Source organism: Pteropus medius, unplaced genomic scaffold (assembly GCF_902729225.1).
Source record: "Pteropus medius unplaced genomic scaffold, Ma_sr-lr_union100, whole genome shotgun sequence".
NCBI classification, from domain to species: Eukaryota; Metazoa; Chordata; class Mammalia; order Chiroptera; family Pteropodidae; genus Pteropus; species Pteropus medius.
In genome coordinates this window covers 23,427,110-23,444,227 of record NW_024354502.1, presented here as the reverse complement: position 1 = coordinate 23,444,227, position 17,118 = coordinate 23,427,110, and the positions used below count along the sequence as shown (strand labels likewise).

Genomic DNA, 17,118 nt, shown 5'->3' with positions numbered 1-17,118 from the left:
ATTATAAGAGGCAACATTAAAGTGGCAAACCAGGACAGAAGAAAGAAAAGCAAAACAAAAATAAAGAGATCTGATTTTGGTATTAGCTGTCTGACTTTAACAAGTTGCTTGAGACCCAGCAGATGATTGGATTAATTAGGAATTTAATCAACTAAAAGACAGTTTTTGTTTTGATTTTTCTGTCATAAATCTTTGGGAAACCTACAAATTGGGTTTTAGAATATTAATGGTTTCTTTATCCAACTGCATCCCTGATAATTTTGAACAAATACAGATAAAGTCCACTATAGAAATTTTGAATACTTGTGTTGTTTTCATGAGTATAGCTCTGCTGTAATAAGTAATCTGATGGAAGTCTATTCTGTAAGAACTGGAAATAAAGCAGTTGGAACTAGTATATTGATTTACTGCCTTACTGTGTTGTATATGAGGAGAATAGGCTAGTAAAAGAAGTAGAGGGATCCAGAAAGAAGAGGTTAGAATACAGATACCTGGGCCCCACTCTTCAAACCTCTGAACCTAAATACATTTCTGGAGATGTGACTCAGAAGTGCTTATTTTAAAAGAAAAAAAAAAATACTAGTGATTATGATTAAAAACCAAATTTGAGATTCACAGGCTTAAGTCTACTCATGAACACCTCTAAGTGCTATCATTTTATTTCAGGAATGTTAGGAAAGCTGAGGTAGCCTTTTTTAAGCCGTGGCTGGCTGTCGTTTGTAAAGCCTCTTAATCCCAGAACAGTAGAGCCATTAGATTATAGAATTACAGGAGACATTAGAGATTATCTAATATAGAGGCCAGCAAACTGTGGTCCATGAAACCAAATTTAGTTCTTTACCTGTGTTTGCAAGTAAAGTTTTATTGGAACTCAGCCACACTCATTCATTTGCATCATCTATGGCTTTCCCTGGACCTTGACTGAAAAAGTTCATTAACTTTGGTCAGAGTGCAAATACAGTTTAGTTCTCCTTTTTCTTGCTTCTAATCCATTATTTTTTGTATGTTTGTTTGAGGGAGTTACCTGGGTGAGATAAAAAAATTTCATTTGTAGTACAGAATTTTATTTATAGATTTTCTTTATTACAAAACAATTACTAGGATAATAAAGAGTCCAAGTACTTTAGATAACATGACTGTGCAAAAACCTTTTTAATTTGGGTCAGGGGTAGAACTTTTTGTAGTATAATCTGTTTCCTGAGTACAAATCTTTGGTTTGATCTGCCAAACCATTTGATAACAAGATTCTTTTTTGTTGCCTGTGCAGCCAAATGGACGGACCATTGAAGTGGCTGAGGAGGAAGTTGTCCGAACTCCTCGAAGTGTAACAGCAAAGCAGTCATTAGAGACAGAAAAGAAAAATGAAAAGGTAAGTTTGGGAGCATATAAAATTAAATGCAAGGCTCTTAATAAAGAGAGCGACATATACAAATGATGCTTCTCTGTTTCACAAAATTGTACATATACCCCCTATTTAAGGAAAATTGAAAACCTCAAGTAATCATAGCAGACGGATGGGTGGTGAAGATTCCAGATGTGTAACATACCTCTTATTTGAAAACAGAATTATATTACCTTTCTTAATAGTACATTTCTGACATAGAAAGCTTAGCAAAATTGTCCTATGGTATTGTGTTAAAATAAATTTCTGTCATGATGAAGACATAATCATCTACTTATAGACATAGTTTAAGTTTGTTTTGTTTTGTTTTTAACAAAAGAAAATATACTCAGGTCATTATCAAAAGGTTTGGCTATGCACTTATAAATTTTTAAATTTTTAAATAAGCCCATCTAACTTATCCCAAGCTAACATGAACTTTTAATCATTTTTCAGTTGCCAATGTTAGAACTGACCCATTTTTGTTTGATTTAATTTGTAAAGTAGGCAGATGTACAAGAAGCTGTTAACAGTGTTTCCACCTGTTGTAGGAGAGGGACTTTTTATTTAACATTTTTTAGTACATTGAATACTCTGCCCCCGCCCCTCCCACCCCCATGCCTATGCGTGCATAACTTCTTTTTACAAAAACAAACCAAAAACAAGCACAGATAGGTAAAGGATTTCTAGGAACCAGAGTGCAGCAGCTCCAGCTCCGTAGAATAGTGGTATAAAATAGTTGCTCCAGTTTCTTAATGCTTGCAGATTCAAAATATCTGAAGAAGTGGTGAGATCAATTCTCCCCCTGTAACCCAGGGAAATTGGCAGAAAAATAAATAGTAAGTGACTTGTATTAACAAGTTAGCATACAATTTAAGGATTGTGAATTTATACCATGAATAGTTTATATGCTTAATATAAATGTATACTTTTCCCATCTTGTTTCTGGGCTTTCTCTGTATTCGTGAGCATTTTATACTTAGTCCTGCTTCCACTCTGAATTCTTCTGAAAAGAAGAATTGTATAGCTGGAATAATTAACAAACTCCATTTATCTCTGATTGATTAATCATATATAGAGTGTATGTATCAGGATGTAAAACCACAGTTTGAAGTTTGCAATTATTCTGAAATTTCTTATGAAAGGAAATAATTATAATAATTGACATTTGTACTCTATAATATGGCAGACATTGTGCAAGATGAGATATGAGTATATATATAAATATATTTACTATAGCTAGTGGGGACAACTTATTGAGCACCTACTAGGTATACCTTTAAGGCTTTATAGAATATTTATTCACGTTTCTTTATCCTCACTTCAAAATCTGCCTTTTACTTATCTGTATCATTTCTGATCCTTTCAAATACTGCCAGGCAGACAGTAATAGCCCCATTTTACAGATAAGGGCTCTGAGGCATAGACAGATTTTGTGTTTTCACTAATTTCATACAGTTTCTGAACTGGGATTTGAACCCTGCTCATTGTGATGCCAAAGCCCAGGTGTTGTTAATCACTTAACAGTCCCTCCTCCTCTAAGTTGCTGTTGCTTGTTCAGTACAAAGCTTCTACTTTTGGTTTATTGTCTGTTTGATTTTACTTTTTGCAAAGAATAAATGCTTCAGCTGATGGCTAGTGTTTCTTTTTGCCATCCTGCATCTTGAATTTATGCTTTTTAACTTGATTCAATCCAGGTGACTCTCTGATTTCAGTTAATTTTTTATACTATTGCACTGTGTTTTTGTGTTTTAAATAAGTGACATTTTTAGACTTCTTTTCTTTCTTTTGTAAACAGACATATCTTAGATCTACTTATGCACCTTAACTTATTTTCTTGTACGTTTGTTTTCCTCTCAGAGCCACATCTTAGACACTTTGAGAATTGCAGTTTGCCCATACAGTAATTGCACTCTAAGCTGTGATAGTGAATACCTTGCCCTATCACTTGAGTAGGCCTCATAGATAAAACTTTGTCTAAAAACTGGATGTGACAAGAGTTATAAATCTATAAAGTTTTTTTTCTTTTGTTTTGTTTTGGATATGACACAATCAGACATTATTCAGCTGAAACAAAAGAACATATTCAGACATACTCATGGGAAAGCCCTAGACAAGTTTGACTGGTCAGGGCGGGGTTGAGATATGATTAAAAGCTTAGATATAGAGTAGGTGTATTAGGATGTAAAACCTGGCGCAACACTTATGATTGATAGTTCAGTCTTGCATCTATGATTGTAAGGGTCTGAATTAAGATAAAAGTATAAAGGTTGTTAGTAGGAGAAACAACAGAAACAAATGTATAAAATTCGGTCACCATCACATTGGTCAGATGATTTCAGTGATGTCTACCGAAATACTGTTATCATTTATTTTATGTGTTAGTATGCTCTTAGCATTTTTATGATGCTACACAGTATACAGAATACTCCCACATCTCTTAATCGTGATTAACAGCTCGGAGAGGGGTGAATACACACGTGCACACACACACAGACATTTTATAATAGCTCATTAAAAAGAGTTTAGTGACTTACCCAAGATCATATAGCTAGTAAATAATGCTCCCTCAGTTTCCCTGAGACAGCAGTTCTAAAGTGTGGTCTATGGACCCCTGAGGAGGGGTTGCAGAAAACAAAACTATTTTTATAATAACTAAGATATTATTTGCCCTTTTCACTGTGTTGATATTTGCACTAATGTTACAAAAGCAATAGTAGATAAAACTGCTGACTCAACAGAAATCAAGGGCGTCACATCAAACTACTAGTAATGGTATTCTTTATTACAGTCCACTCATCATAATAATAAACAAATAAACGCTAGTTTCCTTTAAGAATATCCTTGATGAAGCAGTAAAAATAATTGTTAATTTTATTAAATCTTTACCTTTGAATACATGCTTTTTAATTATTCTCTATACTGAAATAGGAATTATGTATAAAGTATGCTACATAACCAAAGAAAAATGGTTGTCTTGTGGAAAAACACCTGCACAATTGAATTGCAAGCTGGATTAGCCACTTATTTTATGTAACTTCATTTTTATTTGAAAGATCAACTGATAGGCCATGGTTATTTAGACTTGGGTATTTGCAGACATTTTCTCAAAATAATCAAGATGATCCTGTCACTTCATGGATATTCAGAATTTGGAAAATTTGTATCTGCCACCATGAGCTTGATAACATCCCAGGGCTTAAAGAATTTCTGATGAAATCAGTTGTGATGTTAACAAATGTGATTTTTTAAAAAATAAATTGTATATAATGGAATGTTTTAACATTTTGGAAGATGTGTATGATTCAGTGAACCAATATTTTCCAAAAGACTAATGCTTGCATATTACAAAATCAAGCAAGTGTAAAAGATTCATTCAAAGTACATTGTAGACCAGTGGATTTTAATGTAAAAGAATATGGAAAGTTCATTAATGCTGTTTCAGATTCCCATTGTAACAATTTTTAATAAACTACCAACTCACAAGTTTGAGTGTAATAGTTTTTTTCTTCCTCAACCTAAAACCCTTCGTAACTTTCTATTGCTTTTACTCCATAATCTTGACCATAACTAAAGCCCCTGCCTGTGGCACAAATCTCTTTTCCTAATCTTACCCTCTTTAAGCTCCAGACACGTTGGTTTTTTCTTTTTAGTTAAAACAGCTTTATTTTGAAATATTTTATGGTTATAAAATTTGCTTCAAGTGTATGATTTTAGTCTATTTGTGGAGTTGTATAACCATCACCACAATCTAATTTTTTAGCATTTTTCTCTTCCCAGGAAGAAATCTTGTGCCCATTAGCTAGCATTCACTCCCCTTTATTCCCACTGCTCTCCTTACCTCAGCCCTTGGCAACGACTAATCGTTTGTGTGATATCAAATATCACAATTATCTGAAAAAACTATTAAAATACTCCTTTTGTTTCCAGTTACATATCTATGTATACGTAGCCAGATTTTCTTTATGTGCTTCCATAAAATATCAGTAAATTGAATGCAAAAGCAGATAGGTGAATCCAGCTGTCTTTTATGAAGCCACACATCAAAGATATTTGCAGATGTAAAATATGCCACCCTTCTCACTAAAATGTTTTTGTTTTGGAAAATATTTTTATGTAGATATAATTATACAATAATTAGTTTATTGTTTTGAAATTAATATAAATTTAAATAATATCGTAGTTTAAATTTTTAATATGATAGATACCAGGTATAACCCACATAAACAAAGGCTCTTTGTTTTAAGTGTGTTTTAAGAGTCTAAAGGAATAGCCTATGACCAAGAAATTTGAGAACCAGTGCACTAGCAGTGATCAGTGTTTAGAAGACTAAAGACAGAATTATTCTGAGGCAGCATTGATTTTTAAACAAGCATAAGCTATAGCAGTTCTTAGCAAAATAGAGACTGCCTTCATGCCCAGAGAGTTCACATGTACTTGTGTTTTACTTTCCTTAATACATTTTAGAAACTATAGTTTTAAAACCAGCGAACCATGATCTGCTGGTCATTCTGGCTCTATATCTGAAAGTTTTGTTGGAACACAGACACATATTTTTATTGTCTATGGCTGCTTTGTACTACAACAGCAAAGTTGGGTGCTTGAGACAGAGGCCTTATAGTCTGCAAAGCCTAAAATATTTACATATGACCTCTTTTTCCTGAACCCCTATTTCAAACTCCTAATATAGTCCTTCAGATTCATTAAAATGTTTCGTTACATGGAGTGCCTTGGTGTGGTCTGATTATCTAGGTCTTGAACTCTGGACCTTTTAGGCTCCCTTGTGCCACAGAGTCTATAGTGTCATGATTTCTTGGGTTTTCAAGGTTCCCTTTTAAGGTAAACAAAGTAGTTTTATATAAAAGAAGGAATATCTTTCCAGAGAATCCTCATTTCTGCTCCTAGACCTTTGTGTCTAAACTCCTAATAGCAGAACTGAGACCAGAACCAGGTCTTCTGCTCTAGACCATCATTTTTCCATGATACTATGGTTGCTTCAGGCAGTAAGTGGCAAGAGGGGATCAAAATACAGTGAAATGGTGAATTTGGTTTTAAACATGCTAAGATTGAGGTGAGAATGGGATTTCCAAGTGAAATTAATTTTTTAAGCTATTGGAAATGGGAGAAACATAGCTGGGAAAGAGTTCGGGGCTAGATAAAAAGAATTCTTAAGAAAGGTTTCTTGTAAATTTCTTAAGATTGCGAGTTGATAGTCATGCTGCTGTGTGATATACCATAATTTATGAGCTCCCACCAAACATTTAAATAATTTTATGGCTTGGGTGATGGATCAAGTATACAAATATAATAGCTCAGAGGTTTTATGTGGGGAGGCAGTGAGAGTTGGACAGCCAGGGCTATATGTAATGCAGTCTAGTTTTAGGCTCTTTCATTGATTAACCAAATATTAATTGAATACCTTCTGTGTGCAAGGTACTATTCTAGGCACTAGGAATATAATGGTAAAACGGATGAGCTTAATTAGGCACTAGGAATATAATTGGTAAAATCATTGAAAAAAGAGTCACGATTTTCATGAAGTTTAGTGGGAAATACAACTAATGTATTCTCTAATGTCAGTTGATGATAAGTGATGTGGAAGAAAATAAATACCAGAGTAAGGAGAAAGAAGTAAAGTGAAAGTTGTAGGCACTTTCTGTACCTATAACTTATTTCCTACCAGCAAAATGTATCAGAATATAGTAAATGGAATAATCTTGACTGTAGTTTAAATTACCCTGCCCCCACCCACCCCCAAAGGAGAAATCAGTTGCAAACCTCTCTACTTTTAAAAAGGTTTGTGATACTTTTCATAATTAATTTCATTCTGACATTGTGGCACCAGGTTACTAAGAACTGCTGGTACAGACAAAGTAGAGAAATGTAATTAGTATGCCCCTTGGGCCACCTATTTTTTGCCATTTAACCATGCCCAACTTATCTGTATGTTTGAGACAAGTGAGAAAAATGAATAGTGCCAAAATTTGGAGCATTATAAAGTACATGCCTTATTTGTCAAGACAGAAAGTGGTTGAAATTGATCCTAAAGCAATGGTTCTCAGGCTTTTCAAGTAGCAGTTGCTAAAAGTTTTCAAAATAAATTTCACTAACAATTATTAATTTTGTCATGTACATTTTAAAAATCACCAGTACAAAAAAAGAAAGGAATTTGACACAGTGGAAGTAGAAAGAACTAAAATAGAAAATAGAACCGTTTTTGCCATGAGTCAGTAAAAAAACCTTATATACCAGCTGCTAGTCGATGGACCAGAGCATCATAACATTCTTTTCTAACCTTTATAAAATACTCAGCATCCTCTTTTTCATTTCCTTTATCACTCCTGACATTCCCAACAGAGACTTTAGATGATTATAGGGCAAAACATATTACAGATACCAGTTCACTAAAATTTTTATGGACCAGTACTTTCCAGAATAGAGGATTAATTAATTGAATAAGGATTACATTCGGAAATTGGCTACTAAGCTTTGTGTAACTAATTGTAAAGTGTCATTTAACTTAAAATTTGTACAGTATCCCTTTTATGATAGTTTTGATGCTCTACAAATAATAGGTTATACTCTCTAAGTTGATATTTTCAGCAGGAATTGGGCGCTGCCCTGCCTTTCTTTATACTTTGCAATTCTTCAAAATAGCAAAATCTGCTAAGAGAGCAGTTAGCCATTTGAGTCGATCTAGTTTTACTGTCAAAATGTACCTTTTGTCACTCTAATAAATGATGTCACTTATTTTGGGGTTATTGTCTAATCTTAGGAATATTCATTCAATGTTAAGAAATTAAAGATGAGCTTAATTAGGAAAGTCGTCTTTGTGAGTTTTCTTTGATAACCAGCTCATAATTGTTTGATTTTTTAAGTTCTGTGAATTTGAGGGCAAATTACTTAGTCCTAGAACTACTTCAGCATATGCTTTTAAGACCACAGTCTTCAAAGTGGAGTATACAAGAAGATCCATTGGGATGATGAAAGAAAATATTAGCCTTCCTGTTTATACTTGGTTTTTTATTTTTTAAAAATTAGGCTTTACTCATATTTTACATGTGGCTACTAGCCATTGACACCCTTGTTTAGAATGTTAGAGGGGGTAGTAAGACACTGTGAGAGGGATCCTGAGAAGAATGGGAAGTTACAAGTGGAAAAGTACTCTCATTGATTCTTTGCTTATAGCATAGTCTGACAGATTGCAACATATGTGTGCTCAATTCTATGTGTTAATTGATTGTACTACGCAGTTTAACCTAAACTAACCTTTAGTAAACAAACTTATCAAGAAGCTGCAGATTGTAGATGATAATAATGCAAGCAAATTTAAGACGATTTAAACAGATCATTGGTCCTCCAAAATTGAAATCAAGGAAGATTTTGAAATAGGAATATATTTCTTTTGATAAGAAACCTGTCCCATCTATACTGTGCCTTAAGATTTTAGCTAAAAATACTCTGAAACTGTCCTAATTAGCAGGCCATCTAAGCATTCAGAATGTGAAGACTTATCTTTAGTTTTCTTTAGAGATGTTTGTTTATGCAGTACTCAGTATGACAGAATTTTACAAAATAAAAATATTTAGAAGTTTCTCTTGCAGCTTATTGTTTAAAGAGAGACATACCATGGGAAAACACTTATTCTTTCTGCCATGGTAAAATTAGCAAAAAGAATATGACAATCAACGAACACACTTCCTTCATCAGCATATACTGTTGGACGCAGCATAAAAACACTACTAATGCTTACTAATGCTTTAATTAGTATCAGTAAATTGCAAATTGAGAGAAAGTACAGATGTTTCTAACATTACAGCTTGGGGAACTTACTAGATTCTATTTTAATAATGAAATGCATAAAGAACTCTTTTTGTGAGCAACTAAAGAGATACAGGGATGTATTCTCAACATTAAATCACTTTTTTAATAAAAAAAAATTTTGTGTGGAAAAACTGAATAAAAAATCACCAATGGAGGGGCCACTAGACTGAAATTAAACCAAGAAAATAAAACTTGGAGGGTAAAGAGATAAAGTTATAAAGATAGCACCAGGCATGAAATTTGTTCACTGTGTTATTTCTAGAAAACTATGATGACAAAAGATGTTAAAGCCTAACTGCAAATTGGAAGACCTTTAAATTATGGTAAGGACAAGGTGGTAATCATCTAGAATAGAATGTAGAATCTTTTATTCTATAAAAAAGATTCATTAATTATATTGTGGCAAAACACTTTTATAGCTATTTAGTTATAAGATGGTTATTGTATTTGATTATAAGGTGATTCAGGGTACAACTTTAAAAGTGGGCCACACATTTTTTTTTTTTTTAACAGTAAAAACTAAGTGTTTTAAATGTGTTGATCTTTTCATAATGACAAATGGTTATCCGCTTAGCAGATACTTTTGGGAAAATTTTATATTAATCTGTCTCTTCATTGTTAAGGAAAGTTTAACAAGGTGTCTGAAAATAGCTGATTTTTTTTTTTTTAAGACACTCATGCAATGAAGAGTGTATTCTGAAAAGTTTAAATCATTATGTGATATTGTTAATTAAAATGACTTGTCAGTTACTTGTGAAAATTCTCATATATGCACAATTTAACAGCTTGGGAACAGTTTTCTGACAGAAAAAGAGCATTTAGCAGCCCAGATTCTAGAACACACTTATATGAGATCAAATCCCAGTTCCATCACTTTGCTAATTACATGATCTTGGAGTTGGTTAATCTCTCTGTACCTCCCTTTTCTCATCTGTAAAGTGGAAATAATAGCATCTGCTTCATAGAATTACTCTGAGACTGACTTGGGTTAATTAGAAAGAGCTGTATAAGCGACAGCACTACACCAGTATTTTTTAAAACTTTCTAAATCTTTGTAGTGAATCCATTTGTTAACGATACCGCCCCCCCAAAAGTAGAACCTATAGATTCAAATGCAGGAATAACTGGTTGATGTGGAGAAAGAGTGAATTATACTAAAGTTCCACAAAAACTTTGGCATATTTAGAGAATTAGATTGAAAAATTATTGTCATGATGGCGTATGTCCTCCATTTGGCTCTCTTTACCTTTGTCAGATATTAAAATAAATGAATTTATTCAAAAATAATGAAGCATATTAAAATAAATGAATTTATTCAAAAATATTAAAATAAATGAATTTATTCAAATAAATGAATTTATTCAAAAATAATGAAGCATAGTCATATTAAAATAAATGAATTTATTCAAAAATAATGAAGCATAGTCATATTGCTCTCGTTAAAAATAGTTATGTTTTACAACTGTTTACATTACCAGTAGTAGGATATGTACAAAATTTTCAAATAAACATTTTGGAGTATATGCTCAATTTTTTCTCACAGAAGTATAAGAACAACAAGCTTATTTCACCATTGCTATGAGAGTGAACAGCAAGCCCCTCTACCTGGCATACTTAACTCAAATGTTCTATTTGAGTGACTTACCGTATATTCCACACATAGGTTACTATCTGGGTATTGGTGCTGCTTATTTGCATTTTTGGATAATTCCTTCCAATGAGTTTTTAGAATTCTCTAAACTAATTTCTTTGGGTACTGAGAATTTCCTAAGAACTTATCCATTGTATTTTGTAAATATTCTTTGGTAGTTTTTAAAAGTAATGATATTGGATCTAATGATTATTGAAGTTCTTTAATTGTCTAAATTCTAAAAACTAGAGTCATTTGCTGTTCAAAATGCAAATAGTAAGTCCCAAGCGGCTAAATACCTACTGTGTGTGTGTGTGTGTGTGTGTGTGTGTGTGTGTGTGTGTGTATTGTGTGTGTCATTGTCCATTTAATTCCTTTGTCCAACAGTGGGGCAAAGGTGTAATGGCCACCAAAACGAGAAGATACTTTCAGACTAAAAGATTCCATAGACTGTAACAGAATTTATTACAAGTGTAATTTACTTATGGGAATATTAGGCCAGAGCAGACAGACGGCCCAGCAGTTTTGTGCGTTATTCTCCACCACAGACCCCTGTTACAGTACTTTTTTGATAGTCTGACTTTAGTACTAACAGTTGACCAGACAAAGGGACAAAGAATGCAGTAATGGCAGGGGTCATACCTCCTGGTGGTCTTGTGATAGATGATTGCTTATAATCTATACTATTACCAGTTTGATATTTATCTTGGTTTTCATGCCATTATGGCTGTTGCTAACAAAAATGGTTTATGGCTACATTTTAAGGAACACAGATAATCATCAACTAGAGGCTTTGTATGCTTCCTAAGCACAATGAAGTTGGTCAGAGGTCACAGCATGAAACTTAAAAATGAAATCCAGGACACAGAGATGGAGTTTGTTTTGTTCACATCTACCTCTGTTGCACTCATTCACTAAGGAGTATTTTTATTTATTCGTTTGTTTGTTTATTCATGCATATATGTGCTCTTTATGTGTGTGTATCTATGTATATACCTACACATATGCATATATACATATACATATATATTTGACATAACTGACAGGTTTCTTCTAATGAGACTATTACAGTTTAAACTTTTTGTAATATCTGTATTGTGTGTATGAGCTGAAGAGAAGACAAAATGTGAAATTCTAATGGAAGTCAGTAAGGAGAGATTTCCTTTACAAATTTTTCAGATCTCTTCTAATGTTTTAATTGATACTTGTTTCAAATAATGTTGGAGGTTTTGGTTAAAGCAGTTTCCTTTGTGCTACGTCTGAGCCTCTGCTAATATCTGATGCTAGACAGACTTCCTAAAGAGCAGATTTCTTTTTTTCTTCATTTTCGTATATCAGTACCTGTCATGAATCATTTAAATAAAGCAAAATAAAGATTCTATTGATTCTTTTATTCTGCTTTCAGAAAGTTCATGTTATTTTTTAAAAATATATATGTGTGTGTGTGTGTATATATATATATGTATATGAACACTTGCACAGTTAAACAGGATTGGCAGTGTCTAAGGAAGTTTGTGACAAATGGTAAAATTCATGGCAGTTTTAAATGTTTAAAGATACAAGATTGTATGTAGGGGAGAGAAAAAGGGGAAAGCGACAGGAATAGAGCAAATGGGGTAGAACTTGAGCTGGGTTAAGAAGAAAAAATGAGTACAGGTCATTTCAGATATTGAATATCAATCAGATGTTCAGGGTATAAAGAAAATCACCCTACACACCCTGGCTGCAGCACTTTATTTTGAGAGGAAATCCACAATCAGTACAACTTGGGCAGACAAGAATGTTTAGAGATGACAGTCTTGTTGGAACCAAATGATTATATATGTGATAAAAGAATATAAGGTTGAGATTAACTTGTAGAAGACCTTATATGTCATATAAGGAATTATATGTTATAGCTGAGAGGAAATGTCTGGGATTTTTTTAATGGAAATGTAAATTAATTGGACTGGCATAGATATGTTGGGAGATGAGCATTGGCAGGGAAGCCCTTGAAGATAAGAATTTCTCCAAATGTCTCATTTACATACCTATTTCTCCTATTAGATTATAGCACAGTTTCTATAAGTAGAAACTTTTATTCAGTTCTGTAAACCAAGGTTCTAAAACAATGTCTGTTACATAGTAGGTATTTAATAAATCTTGATTGCATGAAGACCATGCAAGAGAGGCTAGTTTAATAATTCACTTAGCTCCATGGTAGAACCTGACAACAAATGAGGGTGGGGGAGGCTTTAGTGACAATGGAGCCAAAACTGTATGTGTTCCCAGTTTTCCTTCAAAAGTATTAGCTGTAACGGAGCTGCTCAGAAGTAAGACATTTGTTTCACCTCAGTAGGATGACTGGGGCAAATTAGTAGTACGTATGCATATTTATTTTAAAGTTTTTAATAATATTAAATCTCATCTGGGTATTATTTTTTAGTTACTTTTAAAGGTAATAAATATTAAAATCAAACAAGACTAAAGCCTAAACCAAGATAATCTTTCTTGTTTTTTCTGAAGATTTAGTGACAAATCACAGTATTGATTTCAGCGTGAATGTAATCTCTATCTTTTTTCATAGTTTCTCTCCTTTAAAAAAACCTTTTTACGTGTGCTGCTTTGTAGTTAGCAATCTGCTTTCACGTTTTACTTAATCCTTAAAAGAACCCTATGTGAGGTCAGTAGGAACTTTTGGCCCAAATAATGGGGGAAAGGGTTTAGAATGATTTAGCCCAGAATCCCATAGCTAATACATGATAAAATTTGTATTTGGAGTTAAATGTAGAAAGACAGAATAGTAGAATATTTCTAAGAGCAGCAGGCTAATCTCTGTATGGCCTCAGGTTCCTTAACCTGTAAAATGGGTGTTACTTTTAGTTAGTTCCTATAGTTCTGCACTGTCTGACAAGATAGCCACTTGCCACATGTGGCTAGTTAGCACTCTTTTTCATACTATCTTTATATTAATAGTCTTTTTTTATTGATTACATTTCAAAATGATAGTATTTTGGATGTGTTCAAATAAATACATTATTAATGTTACCTATTTTTTTTTTAATTTTTAGCATGTGTCTTCTAAAATTTTTGAATTACATATGTGGCCTGCATTATATTTCTGTTTGACAGGGCTGCTCCAGATCAGGGTTGGCAAACTCTGGCCCCCCAAATGCAGCCAGATGCTTATTTTTGTAAATAAAATTTTATTGGAACACAGTCACACCCTTTCAATTATATATTATATATGGCTACTATCATGCTACAGTGGCAGAGTTGTGTGATTGCTACATGTAGAACCATATGGCCTGCAAAGCCTAAAATATTTACTATTTGGTCCTTTGTAGAAAAAGTTTGCTGACCCACGCTCTTGACTGTATTGACAGATACTCAATGTGTTATCCTTACTTAAGAGTGTATATCAGAGACAGACAGACAGATTCATTGTGGGTGCCAGTGGGAAAAAGGTAGTGGGGAGGGACTGCTACTGGGTATTGCATTTCTTTTTTGGGTAGTTGGAAATGTTCTGGAATTAGATAATGGTGACAGTGTGCAACTTCAGATATACTAAAAAACCACTAAATTATGCACTTAAAAAAGGTAAGTATCATATGTGGATTATATCTTATTTTTTAAAAAGTAAATATGAGCCTGGTTTGGTAGATGTAATAAAGCGCAATACGTTAAACATGATACATGTTCATGATAATAAGAACATGCAATGAAATAAACAAATGCACATCAACTATAGGGAATGTAAAAAAAGGTTTAATAGTTTTTTTAATATACTTCCATCATTAAAGACAATTTTAAATTGCGTTAAAGAGGTCATGCCAGCAAAAACAACAAAAATAAAAGAGGTCATGCCACTTGAGAATATTTGCAAGTAGTTTTTCGTTAGGAAAAACAGTTAGCTGTCATTTATTGCTTACTTAAACTCATTTACTGCTTACCCATAAAAAACATTTATAAAGATAGAATCACTGTTTAGTTGTAAACTTAATTTTAAGACAGTGCACAGCAGTACTGCATAGTCAATCTCAATAAATAAATTAGTGAATGCACAGTATAAATAAAATCACTATTTCATTAATATTTTCTGGAAGCATTTATCAAAACATACAAATCATGGTTTTATGACGTTTTCAGTGAACTTTTGAAAGGAGAAAATACTATTGGAAGGGAGTTAGAAGTCCATTCCAAAATGTTCATATCTTGTGTGTGTGTATTTTTTTCTTAAATGAAGTATTAAACATCTACTATATATAAATCCTAGATGTTTCATGTTGCTTTGAAACTGACAAAATATCTACTTTGTACAATTGACATTAATTTATTATACGTAGGGTATGCCAATAGTCAGCTTTATGAAATCCAAAACCAATAATCAGTACATCATTTATTTTCTGAACACTGAGAAAAGGATTTTAATTTTATTGTTCTAAAAACACCATATTTTAATACTTTATGATTTAAGTTAGGATAGCATGATGTATAAGGGCACAGACTTTGGAGCCAGAGAGACCTATTTCCTGATTCGATTCTACCATTTACTATCCTAATGTGACCCAGAACAGCCTATCTAATATGTAACATCTCTAAGTCTTCATTTTCTCATCTGTAAAAAGAAATAATACCTCTCCATTGAGTTTTTAAACAATTAATAAATGAGTATAAAATAGCCATGTAGTAACCACTCAATAAATGGTAACCTATTATTGCCATTTAATATGTTGTTTTTTAATCAAACATTAATATTTTGGTTGTCAGCATTATGCATTTCATTATGTATTTTACTGACTCCTATCTTTTTAAAAACATAATGAAATATTAAGTAACATTTTATTTTACTTTCAGTCAAAGAAAAATAAGAAGAAATCAAAGTCAGATGCTAAAGCAGTGCAAAACAGTTCACGCCATGATGGAAAGGAAGTTGATGAAGGTATTTGAGCAAGTGAAAGGACTATAGAAAAAAGTTTAATCCTTTTTACCAAAGTGCATTATAACAAAGCTGCATTTGTTTTGCTTAATCTTGTATCTAGTTCTTTTAATAACTGTAGATTTTAATGTACAGATCTGTGACATTGTTAGGAAACACTTTTTAATCTAAATCATTTAAGGATCTAATAATACTTTTCCTAAAGGAATATCTTGAAATTTAAGGTCTAGCTCAATATCTTGAGCAATTGAAAAGCCATTTGTTTTGTCTTTGTTTCCTAGAGTATGTTTTGGGTTTTTCCCCTTTGTTCTTAAATATGCTATCCCTAGAGGGCTGTATGCAAAATTTTTTAGTGAGCCATTTATTGTCATCACCTAATAAACTCAGTTATTAGTAGTTATATATAACACTCCTATCAGTTCTGTCAAGCAAGATAAAGATACAAGATGACTTATATATTATTTTTCTTAAACCATAGATGACAAATTTGATAAACATTATGAGAATAAATAATGGCAGTTAGCTGCCTAACACAACATAATGAGATTAGAATAAATCTTAGGATAAATTAATAGAATCCGTACTCTTGCTTTTTAGTTTAATATCTAAATTTATCATGATATTTTTGTGTGCCCTACCCCATTTCCTCCCCTCCCCCTGAAACTACACCTTTTTTGTTTTCCCCTTACTGAATAACATTTTTTTTTCTGGGGCTGTGTCAGGAGCCTGGGAAACTAAAATTAGTCACAGAGAGAAACGACAGCAACGTAAACGTGATAAGGTGCAGACTGATTCTGGTTCATTGGATTCAACTATCCCTGGGATAGAAAATACCATCACAGTTACCACCGAGCAACTTACAACTGCATCATTTCCTGTTGGTTCCAAGAAGAATAAAGGTATATTAGTGGAACATAAGAGTGATTCATCAACTCCAACTCCTTTTAATCAGATATACAAAATATCATTATGTCAAAATCTGACTATTTTGAACTGCCTACATAATTGTGCTGATATACCTACCCCGCTTCGTGAGAGCAGTGTGGACCATGTATTGGTTTACCTGATACCGGCAGTGTTACTTGTCACATACTGCCTAATGAATGGCCTATTAAATTAAACTTGCCTTTCTGCCTTGAATCTCATGAGAAAATGATGTTGCCTCTTTTTTTCTTGTGTATTTTCCTTTGCCCCAACTCTCTTACATCTTCATTTCTTATAGTGGACAACATATTAAGTGGAATTATTTGTCATCATTTTGCATGTTGGGTACTTTCACTCCAAGATGAAACAAGCATGCTCTGGGTATTGCAGGGCTTCTTATTGCCCTAACTTTTTGAGAATGCCATAGGTGTTTGATAAAGC

General features: G+C 33.0%; 1 protein-coding gene across 6 annotated transcripts in view; it reads left to right on the top strand.

Annotated features, from left to right (window-relative positions):
- Positions 1-17,118, top strand: part of MTDH (metadherin) — a 53,084-nt gene that overhangs the window by 10,546 nt on the left and 25,420 nt on the right. For all 6 annotated transcript variants that reach the window (XM_039853829.1, XM_039853832.1, XM_039853830.1 and 3 more), the window contains exons 2-4: positions 1,268-1,369; positions 15,672-15,756; positions 16,476-16,652. In XM_039853829.1, coding sequence (XP_039709763.1) covers positions 1,268-1,369; positions 15,672-15,756; positions 16,476-16,652 — 364 coding nt within the window. The remainder of the gene's footprint in view (positions 1-1,267; positions 1,370-15,671; positions 15,757-16,475; positions 16,653-17,118) is intronic.